This window comes from Leptonotus elevatus, chromosome 4 (assembly GCF_054856555.1).
Source record: "Leptonotus elevatus isolate MCC_2025b chromosome 4, RoL_Lele_1.0, whole genome shotgun sequence".
Taxonomy (NCBI): Eukaryota; Metazoa; Chordata; class Actinopteri; order Syngnathiformes; family Syngnathidae; genus Leptonotus; species Leptonotus elevatus.
In genome coordinates this window covers 15,929,058-15,947,006 of record NC_141242.1, presented here as the reverse complement: position 1 = coordinate 15,947,006, position 17,949 = coordinate 15,929,058, and the positions used below count along the sequence as shown (strand labels likewise).

Genomic DNA, 17,949 nt, shown 5'->3' with positions numbered 1-17,949 from the left:
TATAACTCAGTGTCACGCCTAGCATTTGTTTTATTTTGAAACCATAAACCGGAAACTATATCCTATTGTTTTCATTCCTTGACGTGAAGGGAGCGGAAACACTCGCAGCCAGTGCCACAAAGTTGTACTGTAGTGTAAACAGGATTCTACAAGTTGTCGTGAAATCTCGGTGTTTTTTTTTTTTGTTAAACACTTTTGGGTAAACATTAATTTTTATTAACAACAAACATGGCTCTTACCGATGCGGACGTCCAAAAACAGGTAACGATGATAATGATACACCAACATAACAGTGGTTAAAAAGTTAGATGACAGGTAAAAACATTGAACTACCGTTACAGCTGCCAAATGGTCTTATCGCGCAAAACAACGTTTCTCGTTTTGAATTCGCTTTAAATATACAAATCGACTTTTAAAAGTCGGACTAGGTGTGATTTTCAGAATTTGACAGTCTGTGGGTGTCTGTTTTGTGACAGATAAAGCACATGATGGCCTTTATTGAGCAAGAGGCCAATGAAAAGGTTGAGGAAATTGACGCTAGAGTAAGTCCTTTTAACTCCCCACATCAATTTCTATGTTTGTTTGTTTGTTTTTTTGCTGATTTGTCCTATAAGCATAGGTGTCATGCTCAACTGATTGCAGGCGGAGGAAGAGTTCAACATCGAGAAAGGTCGTTTGGTCCAAACGCAGAGGGTGAAACTAATGGAATACTATGAGAAGAAGGAAAAGCAGATTGAACAGCATAAGAAAATGTGAGTCATTTATCAAGAACATTAATTGCTAAAAGCGAGCTGAGCAAATACTCAAAGAAAACTGAAAACTGCTTTGATATCTTCATCTGATTGGTCAGATGTTGTATTCTTGTATTCCTTTTAAATTATTATATTAGCCATCCATTTTCTATATTATGTCACTGGTCAGGGTCACAGGGAGCTGGAGCCAATCCCCTCTGCCATTGGGCAAAGGGACCTTGGTTGGTTACCAATCAATCCCAGGGCATATATAGACGAGAGACAGACAAAGACAACCATTTACAGTGTAAAAAGTTGTGAAAGTTTGTGTGTGCATTTCACACATTCACATATTGGGAACTGAACCAACACTCCTGCACTGAAATCAAGCGAGTAAACCATTACACCACCAGTGACTTTCTTTTAAAATAGTATTGCTAAATTGATATTCACAACCCTTCCCTCCTCTTATTCATTGTATTAACAGAGTTTTCAAATACTAAACCGCTTTATGTTTGAGTGGTTTTTTTCCATCTATGTGATTGTTTGCTTGCCTGTAATTTCCTGCCTACAGTGTTTGATGTATCAACCCGGAGTTTTATATTGAGTAAGTATTGTTCCAATTTTCAAAAAATCTACAAAAACCTTAATACATCTCTGTCCAATCTGAGATTGATTAGAACTATATTTGCTCATTTATATACAAAATCAAAAGCTCTATTGTCAAATCAGAATTTATGTGGATCTAAACCAGACTATTGATTTGGCAACTATTTAAATTTGATATATCTAATCGAGGTAGCTCCTAAATTGCTAGCACAAGATTTCTCTTTTTTGAAGGAGAAATTTTGGATCTTGATTAAACATGACCCCCCCCCCCCGCCCCCCACCCCCCGCTTTGCTTTTTAAGATTAGAGATGTTCACTCATTGATTTCACTGGTGATGAATGGTGAAGGCCTTGCACTCTCTTAAGTGCTCTTTTTAATATGTGACATTTCTTCCCACGGCCCACAGACAGATGTCCAACCTGATGAACCAAGCAAGGCTGAAAGTGCTGAAGGCTCGTGATGACATGATCATGGTAAACAGTCTTGCAGATTCTCCAAAAGATTCAAATATCACTTCATCTTCCACAGAAAATAATTACTAAAATATTTCTCTCTCAGAATATTACGGAAGAGAATTAGGGCCAGTGAATGTAGGGGGGGGGTTGTGGTTGGCAAGATTCTCACTTTATTCTTAGAATTCTCACTTTAAAGTCAGAATTCTGACTTTAATCTCAGAATTCTGACTTAAAAGTGAGAATTCTCACTTTAGAGGCACTGTCCAACATTTTGACTCAGAAATAAACACTTCTTAAATACAGGATGTTGAAACATGAACTCCTTCTCAATCTACACCTCTGGGCTTCTGTTAATGTGTGGTGGTGATTTTGTCCTCAATCCCCAGCCTGTATTTTGCAATTTTGTGTTTGTTTTGCCAGCAGCGAGACGTTCAGAGTGTACAGACAGTTGTTTACTCTCCAGCCAATCGCAGAGTGGGCTGTGGCGGGGGGCATGTCACTGTAGGCAGACGGGATGTTGAGTTGAGTGACTCGAGTGGGGAAAAAAATTAAGTATACCACGAAAAAACGTGAGGCGGATAATGCACGGTCGAAAACGAGTGTAAATCTTGGCTTGGCATTTACCCGCTTCCGAGCTCTGAAGGAGCGGCGTGGACTGAAGAGCGACGCAGATCTGGCCTGCTTGCTATTCGACAGGTAAGTGCCAAACAGAAAAAAAAAAAGTTAGCTTGCTGATCTAGCGACATGCTAGGCTAAGTCACATTGACAGGGGTAACTGGTTAATATAGAACGAGGGTCAAACTTTTTTTATATCGTCACAAGGCGAATGTCGTTTTGAACTATTGTCCCTGGTGATCGCGGATCAGTATTGTGACCATTGCTTGGCTGAGTGCTTTCAGAGGCAAGGGGGCGTGAACGTTGACCTCGTATGGGTTGAACCATGGGAGGGGTCCGTTTTGAATTGTTTGTTTACAAACAGAAATGGTCAAAACTCCGGATAGTGCCTTTAAAGTGAGAATTCTGCCAAACGTTTTTTTTCTCTCGCTTCACTGGCCCTAATCCTCTTCCGTAGAATATCAGAGCGCACTGGATTCAAAATGTGTATTCTACTTCGGTTGTGGTTATGTGTTATGCATATGCTTTTTCTTCCCCCAATGTGTGACAGGATATGGTGATCGAAGCCCGGCAAAGACTTGCAGCAATTGCTCAGGACCCTGCCAGGTACTCCACATTGCTGGAGGGGCTTGTGCTTCAGGTAAAAACTGTGAGGGGAAAAAAGACAGAAAGAGACAGACAAAAAACAACATAGAAGAAGCATTAACCTGTCCACAAAAGCAGACAACAATTCTTTTGAATGATTTGAACAAGTGACATCCATGTGATAAAATGGAAAGCATGAGAATGCGAGCGCAGTTCGCACAGCTTGCCCAAGTAGCATGAGAAGTTTCGCCGCTACTAACTCGCCATGCAGTCACCGGATCAAAGCCACAATAGATCGTGTCATCTTTTGATTCTGCACATTTGCAAGTAGCAATGATGTTGACGCTGTATGTAGGATCATATGTTAACAATTATAATGCATACATTTTAAGTCATTAATTTTTCCTCAAAGGTTGATTTTTAGTCATTCACTGTTATTTTATACTATTCTACATTTCTTTGCTGCTCCAGTGGTCTCAACACAGTACACTGATTAGCGTAATATTGCGTTTCTGGAATATAAATTACGGTAAGCAAAAAAATCCACACTTGTTTATCTATCACAAGGGGCGGCCATTTTGCCTCTTGCTATGGACTGAAAATGACATCACAGTTACTCAGGGCTCCTGTAACAATAAATCACAACTGTTTTCTGAAGCTATAGTTGCTTTAAAACAGGCAATTTAAAACAATGTGAAGTTGTGCTGCTGATCTAGACTTTTTTTTTTTTGAATTGCCCATCCCCCCGATCGGCAAATGCCGCATGTATGCCGATCCATGGCACAAAAAAGGTTGGGATCACTGCTGTAGAGGACTTTAGCAGACCATTATTTTGGTCCTGGGCGCCTCCTGACATGTTTCTGTTGGTGTTATCTTGATCAGAATGTACACACAAATGTGTGTGATTGTGATGATGTACTGTATTTGCACTGCAATTGACCCCAATGCCACCAACGCACACAGATGTGCAGGCAGATTGAATTGCATAACTTAATGTTGATTAACTTGACAATAAATATAGCCTACTGATACGGTTATGGAAACATGAAGTTAGAACAATGATGCTGGTGATATGATTAAGACCAGTTGGTGGTGTCACAATGCAACTAGACAGCCAGAAAATACAAAGAAGAGTAGGGGTTGAAGAAATACAAGAAGCTAGGCTAAGTGTTAGCTTATCTGGTAATTAATTTGCAGTTGCAAACTCTTCTCTTTGTCATCTTATTAGGGTTTCTACCAACTGCTGGAAGAGAAAGTTGTCATTCGCTGTCGACAGCAGGACATGGAGTTGGTTCAGGTGAGGTTGAGCTTTGAAAGGTGGGATGAAGGAAGAATTGACCAATTTTGCACTAAGGTTTTTTTTACTGAGCGTTGCATGCCTTTGCGGTTTGTTGATAGGCTGCAGTGAATAAGAACATCCCCATCTTTCAAGAGGCTGTGAAAAAACACATTGCTGTCAAAATCGACAAGGGCCATTTTCTACCATCAAGCTTGTAAGAAAATTCCATTTACAATCATAGTTTATGCTCTTATACGTTTCATACTCAAATAGGGGATACTTTTTAACTTTCATTTCTCTTTTCTCCACATGAATGATTGTTTGGGCAGATGCGGAGGAGTGGAGGTGTATAATGACAATGGCAAGATAAAAGTATCCAACACATTGGAGAACAGACTAGAACTTCTAGCACAACAGGTAAAGACAGTCATGTACGTTTTTCCATGCGACTTCCAAAAAAAAAAAATCACCAGTGGGAATTCCAATATTTGGCCTGGAGAGGGCGCTACACTCCACACAATTCTAGAGGAGTGACATGCACCTTCATGGCAAGGCAAGGCCACTGTATTTATAGACTGAATTTCATTCACAATTGTAATCCATTTAGCTTTACCCTATTAACAGTACACCATTAAAAAAAACAAAGAGCTAAAAAGAAAAACAGAAAAAACAGCAATAGAAGATGGCTTACTAAAATAATATACAGTGCAAGAATTATTATTTTTTTTAAACGTAACCTTAAAAATGCTTTAAATAGTCAGTAATAAGCCCGGGAACAAAAAATTAATGTCTTAAGCATTCACATTTGGGCTGTTTTAGTGACTCATTTGATATGACTGCTGAAAAACAGATCCAACTCTAACAGCACCAGGCTCACATTTATCCATTGTCAATTGCATAGACACAGAAGTGTGCAAAGTACTCGGTGTTTGAATGTTTCTGATTTAGTACATAATTGCACTCCCATTTGTGTGCAAATCCTGTACAAAAGCTTAATGAAAGCGGAACACATTGGTTATCGTTATAAATTCATTTCATGTGTCTTAAGCATGTCACTCAATATTTTCAATAATAATAATAATACGTTTTATTTTGGGTGCCTTGCATGTCACTCAAGGTCAGGGTTAAAAATTAACATGTAAAATTCACAAATACAAAATGAGGAATAAAATACAGCAAGGTAGTTCAGAACAAAATAACCAAAATAATCCAGAAAACACTACATTGTGCGACTGGTGTAAAAAAAAAAATTGGATGGGAGCATTTGATTATGTTTCTATATTTTTATTGAAATGAATCTTGCACTTGTGATCTGTTACATGTTTGCTGGTTTCCTTCCAAACAGATGATGCCTGAAATCAGAGTGTCCTTATTTGGCGCCAACCCCAACCGCAAGTTCACAGATTAACAGTGGATTTGAAGAGTGCAGCGTGTACACAGGTGGAATGCATGCATTATACTAGTGTCAACAAGTACACCTGTTCAAGTCTTAACTGGGGTATCCCAGGGCCGGTTTTAAATTCAATTTCAGCTTTATGTGCCAAAAAAAATTTTTCTTAACAATGTTACTATGTATACAACTGAATACAATCAAACAAATAACATGTTGCTTATTACAAGGGAGCACTTAACATTCAAGAGCCAAAGTAATAAATGAGTATGACAATGAAGTTGGTGTGTATCTTTATTAACAAGTTGTAAACGAACTGCGTATACACAGACTGTTGTACTGTACTGACAGTTTTGTGAAAAATGTAGCCTAGTTATACAAACTACAGCATTGCATTTAAAATGTATTTTTAAAGTATTTTAGCGCATAATTGTTTTTAGGAAATAGGACCAAAATACTCAACAGCACAAATCACAAGAAATTAAATACTATTTCAACAATGGTAAGGCTTTCATTTTATTTTCCATACACTGTTATGATTTATTAGGCAGAAGTAGCTTTTGGTCCCATCCTTTTGGGTTTATTTTAAACCTGAAGCTGTGAAGAAGGAAGCAAGGTTGAAGTTCAGTGGCCTGGGAGTGTGTAGCTTTTAGGCCGGAAGTGAACTGTGTGTGTGTGTGTGTATATTTTACGCTAATACAGGGATTAAATCATTAGCATCAGATTAACAAGTGACCTACTGACAGGCAGTACTTCCCAATCCAGGTAGGGAATCCAAGATTACAACTCAGACCTCACGGATAGAGTGGGAAGAATGCATAACAAGGCATGCAAAGAAGATCCCATTTTTAATCTCTATGATTGAGGATTATGCAAGAAGATCACTTTAGATTAATTGGAACCAAACAAATGGTTAGCAGCCTGAGCAACATACAGCAACTTTTTCTTAACAACCAGACAAGATGATCTCTTTTGGGTTGAGGAATAGCTCCAGATGTAAACGCATAACACCTTGGGACACAGCACATACAGAACACAGGACCCTGTTGGACCAAAATAACCCTGTTGCCTGCATGTTGCAAACCCAGATAACGAGGGTGAGTGTGAGCCGCTGGGTCCACACGCAGGTTGTGCCCTTCTTGTGTGTACTGCAGATTGACTCAGCGAGATGAAATGTGCAGATACAACACAACCCTGCTGATTGATTTTATTCCATCAGTTCTAGCAATGCCTCCCCAACACCAAGAAAGTAGACACCTTGCGCAATGCCAAAAAGGGGAGCAATGACCAGTGCACGGCACACTGCACCCTTCAGGAATGCTGATGGTCCCTCCCGCCTCATTATGCGCCTACAAAAATACACACAATCATTAATTGGCGAACAATAGATTGCAGGGTCAATACCCGATTGCATAATATTTACCGCGTGCAGTCGAGAATTCCTCTGTAGGTGTCCTCGCCTTCACCTTTTTGCAGTGTTTGCAGTCGAGTTTTTATCACTAGGGGTGGCAAAATCAAAGACAATGTGTTACTAGTACTAAAATTACTACTGTGGTACTGAACCTAAAATACTGTACTCTATAACCTTAAAAGGGAAGTTAACCCAAAAATGTTCTTTACAATAATATGTTCTATACAGCCCCACTAGTCTAAACACAGTATTCTGATTTATGTTTGTGGAATACGAGTTAATCAGCAAAATCCACCCATTTGTATCCATCGTAGCGGGCAGCTATTTTGCCACATGACTGAAAATGACATCACAGTTGCTTAGGTTTTAGGTCACAACCAATAATGGTTAAGCTTTGGAAAACTGTGATTCGGCGTTACTTGAGCCCTGAGCAACTGTGATGTCCATTTTCAGTCAACAGCAAGTGGCAAAATGGCCGCCCACTGAAACGGATAAAAATGGGTGGATTTTGCTGCTGAACATATTCCACAAATGCAATATTAATTAGATGACCAATATACAGTCTTTCAGTCCACTTTTATGCCTTTATGTAAGGTTTAATCGATGACACGAGATTAGTGGCCATTTCCCTCTGAGAACATCCTGTTTGAAGCCTCACTCTGGGGATTCCCCGTTAATTGTTTGATGTCATCTTAGTCTCATGATGTCAAAATGCGAACAGCAAGATGAAGAGGACTGTAAATAAAAATTCTAATTGAACCGGAAAATGTATTGGTAGACTCATGGTTTAGGCATCCATTGTGAATTTTACCGGTGAGCATCTTGAACAGTTGGAAGTGCGTTTAAAAGTTTAGAGAAGGTCAAATTAAGTTGACCTGTACATGTTATAGTACATTTTAGGTTCATCCTGAAATACTGCCTGTAAGTCGCATGTGATCCCGAAGCTTTTGTGAGTAGTGTAGTAAAAAGGCGGCTCAATTTCACACAAAACACAATGTACTGTGTACACAGCAATCATATTCGTAACACTGTATGCTTGTCAAACTACATTGCTTGTATGAAAGTACAGTACCGTATATGTCCTGGTAAGGCAATCAGTAAATACAATGGATATAAGAAGTCTACACACGCCCGTTCAAATGTTAGTTTTTGTTAGACAAAAAAATCTGACCCAAAATAAACCATTTCACAACACCGTTAATATGACCTATAACCTATACAAGTTGGATGTGTTTGTAAAATTAGGCTTTCGTCTTAGCAATTAACCCCATAGCCTAAACAAATGAAGACGTGAGATTGTTACATGTACTTTGTACTTGCCAGGCATTCCTGCCGCTACTTCAATGTTGATCTCAGCCTTTTGTCTGTTGCTATATTTTCTCATTTTCATTTTCTCATATTTTCATGGTTCTTTATCTAATGTCTCTGATAATGTGGACGCCCTCTGCAGACCATGGCTTGTGTTGACAACCAAAACACCGGGGGGAAACCTACTTAAAAAAATCAACTAAATTCATATTTTGGGGTTAATCTGAGACACTTTAAATGGCCGCAGGTGTGTTTAATTTTGAACACAGCGACAGCCCCCGTTTTCAGAGGCTCTACACACTTGTGTAACCACATTAATTATTGAGTTATTTTTAATACGTCTCAAATATTATTTTTCTTCAATTAAATTGTAGAAGTTATCGATCACATTGTGGAAAAAGTTTGGGTAGTATGTTGCTCTCATTTGTTCATATCACAATTTCAACTGGGGTGTGTAGCCTTTTGTATCCACTGTATATCTGCCACCATTACGTCTTGCAGGATTACTTTTTTTTGCAGTGGAACACACTGGACTGATTAACAATCAATCACAAGGCAGATAGCTATACACAATAACTCGTCAGAAAAAAACATTCAAACTCAAAGAGAACATCCCGACCTTGAACAAAGCCTGACGGGAGCGTGCATTCGCTACCTTCGCCAACTCTCACAAACATTCGCCCCATCAGTGGGATACGGGTTTGAGCCATGTCTGCCACGCTGGTAAATGGTGAAAATGTAAACTACAGTCTACTGCTGCATACTTGCGGTTCAGCACCAGCAGACATGCATATTGTCATTTTTTTTTCCAGTATATTTTTTGTATTTTGGATTTAATTAATCAAGGGACCACTCAAGGTGGTCGGGGGCCGCACCAGTTGCCCATCACTGACCTAGTACAACCGTCTGTTTTAAGTTGAGCCACAAACCCACAGTGCAGCGTTTATGATCTCTTTCTTGAGTCCTACTCACCATCCAGTGGTGTGACAGCCACAGCTGCCACTGAGCCAGCAGAGCATCCTGCCAAAAAGGACTGCCAGAAAGGAGCCTGTGCTTGTACATCACCTGGACTTCCGTGTTTTTCCCTCCCCAGTGCGTTCAGGTTGGCAAACAAGGGGAAGTAAATCATTGAGAAAGGGACATCCCTGAAAAGTAAAATTTTGGAAAGTGTTAGGGTGTAATATGTGGGGAAAAAATAGAGACCATGTCAACGACAAAGGAACGATAATAATGGTGAGACAAAAGTGGAAATGGGGCTGTGGCCTTTCCCGCTGTAACATACTGCCAGACATAGCTGGAGGAATCTATTGATCAGTGTTGATTAGAGGTGTCAGGAAATGCTCTACAACAAACACTGTACTGTATTCTAGTTATGTAATGAACCAATCAGAAGTAATGAGTGTGTTGAATGGGAGCAGGAATGACTCACACAGTCTTTTGAGAGCCATTAGAAGAGTTGGGTTAAATTTTCCAAAAATAAACTAGAATGGCACTCAGCCTAGACCTCCGCTAAAGACAACTCAGACTCATTTGACTGAAAGCTCATAAAATGCTCAATGCACATTTTTAAAGGGCAGTCAAATAGGACGGGGCAGCTTCTTTTTACTTCCCCCCCCCCCCCACTTGCCCCAGTGCAAGTGGTCTGTAACAGTCAAAAAACAATTTTTAATCCCCCTGCACCAGATCCATCCAGATCTACACTAAATTTGCATGTGATCTTCCTAGGCCAAAACACTACACTTGTATGTAGCTAACTTTTGTGGGAATTGGTTACGTAACTTTTATTTACAGTGTTCCCTCACTTCGCGGGTGATACGTTCCACGCCCACACGCGATATGAGAATTTCCTTGAAGTAGAGGTCTTTCTGTCTAATCTCTAAAAAAAAACGCAAAATAGCGAGCTACACCCCGAGGTAAACCCCGCAATGTATGAGTTATGGACCCAAATACAAATCTGTGATAGAGTGAATCCGTAATAAGTGAACCACAAAGTAGCGAGGGACCACTGTATACTCACTGTGATTAAAAAGGTCAATTAATAACTGATTAACTACAAAACAGATACTTGATGAAGTATTTGCGTTGCTTTTTATGATGAGAATGGCATAATAATTTCAAGTTGTTCTTATTGTGCTTATGTAGTGACCTGTGTGCGCATGCGTGTAGAACCTCATTAAGGTGGCTCCTGCTCCCCTGTACAGGCCAGCAAGGCCTCGTGTCCTCAGCAGCTCCACTGTGATGCTGGTGGCAGATGTCCGTTGGACAGGAACGGGCCGGGTTGGCTGTGGTGCCACTAAAGATGGAGCAGGTCCAGGAGTAGCAGCCTGAGCTGGCGTCGGGACTTTCCTCTGGGCAGCTGATTGGAAATCATACTTGTGAGCCTACGTCCTTATTGCGGTAAGTCATTTTTTTTTGTGAAAAAAAAAGGTTGACCCTCCTTGGCTACATTTGTTAGCATTCAACGTTAAATAATTGCAGTAAATCTCACCTAGCCTCCCGGCATCTTGTAGTTGGATTTTGAGCATTTCCATGGGTGTGGTGACCACCACCTGACATGTCCCAGCCCCGCACCCTGCCAGAACTTCCCCCCAAAGGGGCAAATGGCTAATGACAAAACAAGACAAAAACATATGACATCATTCTATTTGAGGTTTTTCTAATTTCAGAATCACCAAACAACTGGTGTTTGTTTACCTACTACTAGGTACTCTATTTTTTGTAGACAGCACACCTGTACCGTGGCGCAAATGCTGGCGTATCCTGATCAAATCCTCTGAATCATTGTATTTTATTTTTTTAAATCACAACTATGGAGGTGTCACATGAATGATTGGGGGTCATGGAGCGGTCTCCAAGTGGCCTCTTCATGGCGCTGCTTCCACCATATTAAGACTGTGTAACTAGTGTGCCACATTTAAAAGGAATGAAAGTAGCCGCTTTGATTGGCCATGATTGATGTATGCTGCGTTCATTCCCACAGCGGCGCAGCCATTCGTCTCGCACAACCGACAGTTTGCACTTGTCTGCGAAATTACCAACTTTCAGTCGAGTTTTCGCGCCTCGCCGTATTTACGCCAGTCACCAAAGAACTCTGTGTTAAATGCAGTTTCTAGACATTAACACCCGGCAACCTGCCAAAAGTGGGTGAATTTTAACTGCAACACTCAGATTATCCACTAGTCACAATTACGTCAATGATCAAACTCGTTGATAAATAATTTCATAATCATCATCGTTTATTTTTTGCTAAGTCTGAAGGTTAGTTTTTAATCGCAAAAATACCAAAAGAAAATGCGATGCAATGCAAAATTAAAATAATTGTTAGTTCTCATTACTCGACTATCGTAAAACTAATTGTTGACTAGTCGATCATTAAAATAATAGTTTGAGGCAGCCCTGATTTTGATCAGGAAAAAAGTTCTCATGTATTTCGATTTTCAAGCCCCGTTTAAACGAATTGATTGACTTTAACATCTTTCTACAAATCATACAGAAAACATAACATTGACTGCATTTTGTGCAAGGCACCTCAATTTTTAGGGACTCAAAAGAATTGAAATACATAATTGCAATTGCACCTACACACCTTCAAAAGAAGTACTGCATGAAATGGCTGTAATTCCTAAATGGTTAATAATTAATTGTGGCAATACCATCACATTAAATCTGAGGGCACTCACTTCAATCACATCTTGACTATTTTAATTTAAATCAATTACAAAACAATGAAAACATCGGCCAAATGTTTACACAGCTCACTGAATCCTGTACAGCTAACAAACGTAACATTCAAATAGATGTTATGAAAGTTTACCCGTCTCTGGAGAGTTTTAGTCTGAAGGCATCGTTCGCTGCCAGTTTGATTGCTTTTTCCGGTGTGACAAGAGTGAGGTTGACTGCTGCACCTGGTGGAGGCAAACAAGCTAATGAATGACAAACACTTCCCTCTCAGCCGAAAAAAATAGAACAAACCAGCATATCATCTTATGGCTACTACCATGCATTGCAATGTCACGATAAACCACAATTTCTAATAAGTACCAGCTCTATATGTGTTCGCCACAGCCATTAGAAATGCAGATAATACCTCTGTAGCATCCAAAATAGCCTTCTGAGCGTATTGTTTTAGCCAGACAGTCCCACCTGATATGACAAAAGAGAAATAACATTGCTTTAGTTTGATTGTAAAGTGGACTACAGTGGCCCTTAAATCATACAATTTGGAGGACAACATGCATTGAAATGGGCCTCAAAAGTCAAACAATACCATTGGTCAAGCCTATGACTTGGGCAAATGTGGTGATTGAGATGATTACGATTTTTTTTTGTTCTAGCTTCTTGATGTGTTTTTTTGTAATACCAGCACAGAAAGGTACCAGTGATGTCAAAGAGAAAACAAATGTGATGATGACCATAGAACAGGATTTGGATGTTGCAACTTTGGAAAGAGTGAGGCTGATCAGTACAATATGACCACGACAACTCATTTGTATACACACAAATTTATTTAAGAGATGTGAACGTCACTAACATGTGGCAGAAAGTTGGATGGCGAAAGATTTAGCATGAAAATGAGCAGAGAAACCTGCCAGGAAACTTTAAATCAGTGGCGGCAAAAGTCTTAAAGGGCACTAAAATGAAAATGAAACATTATAATACAAATATTTCATATCACATATGTACAGTGGAACCTCAGTTTAAAAGACCCGGAACCAACTGACTCAGAACCCCTCTCCCCCCACCAAGCACCAGAGAGATAAACTTGTGAAACTTTAAAAATATATATATTTATCCATCCATTATCCGAACCGCTTATCCTTTGTACTAAAATGGGCATTTTTAGGCTATGAAGAAAGTAAAAAAAACAATAATTTTGTACTCTAACGAGTTGTTTTTAGGCCATGATAAAAGCATGTACTGTACTGTACACTCTAAAAACAGTGGGGTCAAAAATAACCCAACTATGGGTCGAAAAGGGACCGAACCTCTACCTGGGTCAATTTGACCCAACTTTGAGTCAAGAAATGGGTCTTTTAGTGTAATACAACTCATGAATATTGGTCAGATCCTTAACTTGGGTCAAAAAATGGGGTCATTTTGTATAAAACAACCCAGAAAGTTGGGTCAAATTGACCCATAATGTGGATCGGTCCATTTTTGATCCATAATTGAGTTCCTTTTGACCCAACTGTTTTTAGAGTGTACTTCAATTTAACGGGTATCCAGCCGTAACGGATGACCCTTGCCCCCAATTAGTCCGGCTCTAGACTCTGAGCAACTGTGATGTCATTTTCAGTTGACAGCAAGTGGCAAAATAGCCACCCCCTGAAATAGATAAAAACGGGTGGATTTTGATGCTTAACTCATATTCCACAAACGCAATATTAATCAAGATGTTGTGTTTAAATTAGTGGACGCAAATACAACATATTGTAAATAAATTATTTGGGTTGACTTCCCCTCAACACACAATGATACGTTGCAGTGTATGGAGTTTATGGACACTTGAACCAACTAAACTGGTAGCACACAATCCAACTTTTATTATTGGGCCTTGAAGGGAATAAGTCATTCCGGGTAGTTTTCCATCTGTGAGTCACAGTGGAAAGCTGTGGTCTGGATCTTGTGCTGCTCAGCACAAGATAGCCACACCCATCACAAGGCGGTACTGCTGTGCTGCCCACCACAGAGAATCCAGGGTTTTATAAGGACACCAATGCACTTTTTTTTTTTTTTTTTACATTTGTACGTTTTTCTTCTTGCTCGTATTCCATCACTAAAATATATGTTTAGAATCAGTGACTCTAGTTACATCCAAACAAAACACGCACGCAGCTAGTTATATGATTTAGCGATGATCATGATTTTTTTTGTTGAACTTTCTCCAGCGCTGAAGAAAACATGAGACTGTTTTGCTTTGCAAGTCCACTTTTTCTGAGATTCTTTATAATTCATGTGACAATGCAGTCGTTGTTTAGACAAGTGGAAAACATAAACAGGAAAACCATGAGAGTTTTTTTTTTTTTTTTTTGCGCTGGCCATACTCACATTCCTTTGTAGACCTGGGCGCCCTGCTGGTTCTGTAGGCGGGTTTTGGCCAGATCGATAGGAAATACACAAGTGACACCAACCAGGCCTGCCACGCCCCCATTAATCAGCTTAGCGGGGAGACTGCAAAGGGATCAACATATAGGCAAATGCATGCACACAGACATTTACACGCACGCAGCTGTTAACACAAGCCACACACATGGCTGAATAACTATTCCGACTGTAGTAGAACTTTAGATGTCTCAATAGTTGACTTCAAATAATATTACGGAGTCAAAATGCTAAAAAGTAACACACGCGAATAAATAAAGATAAAACAGATCCCGTCTATTAGGGGATTAAAGTCAAACAGATTTCTAGTGTCAGACCAATTTGTTCTGTAATGATCAGGCAGGTGAGTGGAATAACAGCAGATGGAATGCTAAGATTACCTTATTTTGTTCTCCGTCATCCTGTTTTGCGTTTGGGCTCCAGGCCCACAACTGCCTTTGTTGTCCTCCACCTACTTCCTCTTCTTCTTGCTTTTCCTTTCCCCCAATTTAGCAACGAGTTTCAAATGGTCAGCTCGGCCCTGGCCTTTCCCACTCAGTAACACTCATGCAGCGTACTGGGTTTCGGATTGTGTCACCCAGTGGACTGCTCTTTTTCCTCCCACTGGTGGACGCCTTTTTTTGTGTGGTGGCCAAAAGCAGCACTGATGGGTCGGTAGCAAGGCCAGCCCCTCAGTTTTTTGCACTCCCTCACAACGATGTATAAACTCTCCACTTCTGCCTGGAATGGAACAGGAAATGTGATTGCATGAGATCAAAATCTGAATTAAATCGTTCTTAAGTCTAAATAAACAAATAGCACAGGACTAACATAAAAAACTGAGTGTGCTGATTCTCCCTAAGTTGCCTTCTAACACAGATATGAGTATTCTGACACGGCAAAGGGAGCAAAATGAGAAATTGTTATCCTTTTACCACACATGCAGTGGCGTAAAAGTACAGACGTCTGGGGTGTAGAGGTTATATTATAGGATATATTTGTTTATAAACTTAGCTAAACTTCACTCTTTTTTTAAATCACTTTTTTCTTCCATCTCCTCCCCTGACTTCCTCTTCCCTCATCTCTCTAATTAATCTGACTAATCTCCACCTCTACTCTGCCTCTATTTTTAACGCCATTAAGCTTCATTATAGCTTTACTCTTTTGGCACAGTAAACAATTTTTCAAACAAGGATTAGGATGATATTTTCATGATTGATCTTTTGCAGTTTTCCATCATTCCTAACTCTTGTTTTTATTGCTGGATCCCAGCCACATTCTGCACATGCTTTTCCCCGAGCCTCTTTTTGTGCAACTTTCTTTCAGCCTGGCTCCCCCCCCCCCCCCCCACACACACACACACACAGAAGAGACCCTGCCAAAATGCAGAGGGCTGCCTCACCCCTAGACAACCTCTCGCTACAAAACCCATGGTACCCTTTATTTTTCACAGTCTGACAAGACGAGCATACGATGTCATTTTCTTCCATTACAGCGAGGAGACGAGGATCCTTACCTCTGCGGGTGCATCCCGGGAGCTGGATCAAGTTGCCCACTTTCCTCTCCCTTCAACCATGCGTGCATCAGTGGTAACCAAGCGAGAGCAAGCTGAGAGCCAGTCCTTGCACAAACACTAGCATTGTCTCATTGGCTAAGTCCCTCCCTCTCGTGGTGACTGACCGCGTGTGCGACAGCCCCAGCACTCTGCATTGACACAACTGACATACACTCACGTGTGTACCTGTTGAGCCAATACGCACATCAGAACCACATATCAACAGTTCCGTTTGTTTTTAATAGACGTGCAAAGACAAAGATGGGTTTAACCTTTTGAATGAGCCTTTTTATTCATTGGCCAGTGCGTTACATAATACCCCAGTCTGCAACTAATCAGCCTACACAAATGTCCCCGCACTTATACAGTACATGTATTGCCAAGGTAAACACAATGCTAATGAGGAGTACCATGTTGACTGGTATAAAATAAGGAGGGACAATACCTTAAAAATTACACTTGAAAAACAAGGGGTTACATAAGGACGTAACTCAAAAGAGCATGTGACTACCACAGCAACCATTTGTTGCCCTCAATGCACATGGTCTCCTGGCACGGATTGCCTGTTGACCAGCTCTGACAGAGGTGATGGATCTCATAGTGGGATGACACTGCTTTGCCCAGATACTGCAAGTCCAAGACTGATGGCTTCAGCTTGATAACTGGCGTCTCTACTATGCCAGTTTGGCTGACAGGGGAGCACATCATCATACAATTGCCTGAATAAAAATAAAAAAATGCAGTGAGGTTAGGCTTTCTAGTTCTCATTTTAAGTAATTTTTCCTCTCAATCGCGTTCTCCCATCTTGACTAAACCTCCTGTAATTTTCATCATTGTGAAGACACCGAATTTCTCAAAATAATTAACAAATGGTTTAATCGGGTAGAAAAGGGATAAATATCAATATGCAACATTTCATTTGTATAAATCTCTATATTTTATATTTCATTTGGATAATATGTCAATGTTTTTTTTGTACACAATGACAATAGGAAGAGGAAAAATAGAGACGTTAGTATTATTTATATGTAGCCCATTGCTAATGGTCGACATGGTGGCCGACATTGGGTTGGGGGTTTGAATTTGGGCCTTAATGTGTGGAATTTGTATGTTCTCTACGTATTTGTGTGCGTTTTTCGGGTACTACAGCTTCACAATCCCCCAAAAGTATTAATTGACCTTAGGCATGAATGTGAGTGTAAACTGTAAAAAAAAAAAAAAAGTTTGTCCAGGTCCCCTGCAATGCTAACGATGATAAGCGGTGTACAAAATTGATGTATGTATGTAGACTGTTTTTTTGTTTTGTTTGTTTTTTCAATGCAGATTGTTTGATATATTTATTATACCATAGACAACCAGATCACACTTTCAGTAATGCAGGCCAGCATTCAAGGAGAACAGGTGTCAGGGTGAAAGGCCACACAAACGTGCTATACAGTAGCCTACCTCAAACTAGAGGAGTGGGGCCGGTGCCTTGCTTAAGGGCATCTTGACAGTAGGCAGCCAGGAAGCAGACTAGCATTTCTCTACAGACAGGTAGTCCTGCATAAACATATAGGCCTATATGCTGTCATGAAGTTCAGACCAATAATAGCCTACTGATGAAACTGTTGTTGTAGTTGTTTAAGTCTGTTTGCCAACCTTTATTAAGCCAAAGCACACCTTTTACGTCCCAAAAATAAATACAAATCTCACAGCACAACTAACAATTCCGGACATCCGCGCATTTGTGATATTTTCGCAATGCAAGTGCTTACTTTACACGGTGAAAACAAACGGCGTATTGAAAATGGATGGATGTATTGCTTTTGCCTGTGAAAACCAGGAAGATTGTTATAGTAGTCAAATGACATTTCATCACATTTTGAAATCAAAATAATTAATGATCCAAAGTCAAATTCTTTAAAAGAGGGGAGAGCTTCCTTTCACC

At 40.1% G+C, this 17,949-nt stretch overlaps 2 protein-coding genes across 2 annotated transcripts; one reads left to right on the top strand and one right to left on the bottom strand.

Annotated features, from left to right (window-relative positions):
* Positions 1-93: 93 nt before the first annotated feature.
* Positions 94-5,944, top strand: LOC147175697 (V-type proton ATPase subunit E 1-like). The gene is made up of 9 exons (XM_086073336.1): positions 94-261; positions 477-542; positions 643-752; positions 1,747-1,813; positions 2,961-3,050; positions 4,224-4,292; positions 4,394-4,488; positions 4,604-4,691; positions 5,620-5,944. Exons 1-9 carry the CDS (start codon positions 229-231, stop codon positions 5,680-5,682), a joined length of 681 nt encoding a protein of 226 aa, XP_085929462.1. The 5' UTR covers positions 94-228; the 3' UTR covers positions 5,683-5,944.
* On the bottom strand, positions 5,945-16,148 carry slc25a18 (solute carrier family 25 member 18). Its single transcript, XM_086073335.1, has 10 exons — positions 15,981-16,148; positions 14,866-15,205; positions 14,432-14,554; positions 12,471-12,526; positions 12,198-12,288; positions 10,872-10,987; positions 10,553-10,739; positions 9,356-9,528; positions 7,088-7,163; positions 5,945-7,013 (listed from the first exon to the last, which is right to left on the bottom strand). Exons 2-10 carry the CDS (start codon positions 14,883-14,885, stop codon positions 6,872-6,874), a joined length of 984 nt encoding a protein of 327 aa, XP_085929461.1. The 5' UTR covers positions 14,886-15,205; positions 15,981-16,148; the 3' UTR covers positions 5,945-6,871.
* Positions 16,149-17,949: the final 1,801 nt, after the last annotated feature.

Coding starts and splice junctions, on each gene's coding strand:
- LOC147175697 (XM_086073336.1), top strand. CDS start 229: ATGGCTCTTACCGATGCGGACGTCCAAAAACAG. Junction 1,814..2,960: donor CTCGTGATGACATGATCATG/GTAAACAGTCTT, acceptor AATGTGTGACAG/GATATGGTGATCGAAGCCCG. Junction 3,051..4,223: donor TGGAGGGGCTTGTGCTTCAG/GTAAAAACTGTG, acceptor TCATCTTATTAG/GGTTTCTACCAACTGCTGGA.
- slc25a18 (XM_086073335.1), bottom strand. CDS start 14,885: ATGACGGAGAACAAAATAAG. Junction 14,555..14,865: donor ATGACGGAGAACAAAATAAG/GTAATCTTAGCA, acceptor ATCCCTTTGCAG/TCTCCCCGCTAAGCTGATTA. Junction 7,164..9,355: donor GGCTGTCACACCACTGGATG/GTGAGTAGGACT, acceptor TGCCACCCCTAG/TGATAAAAACTCGACTGCAA.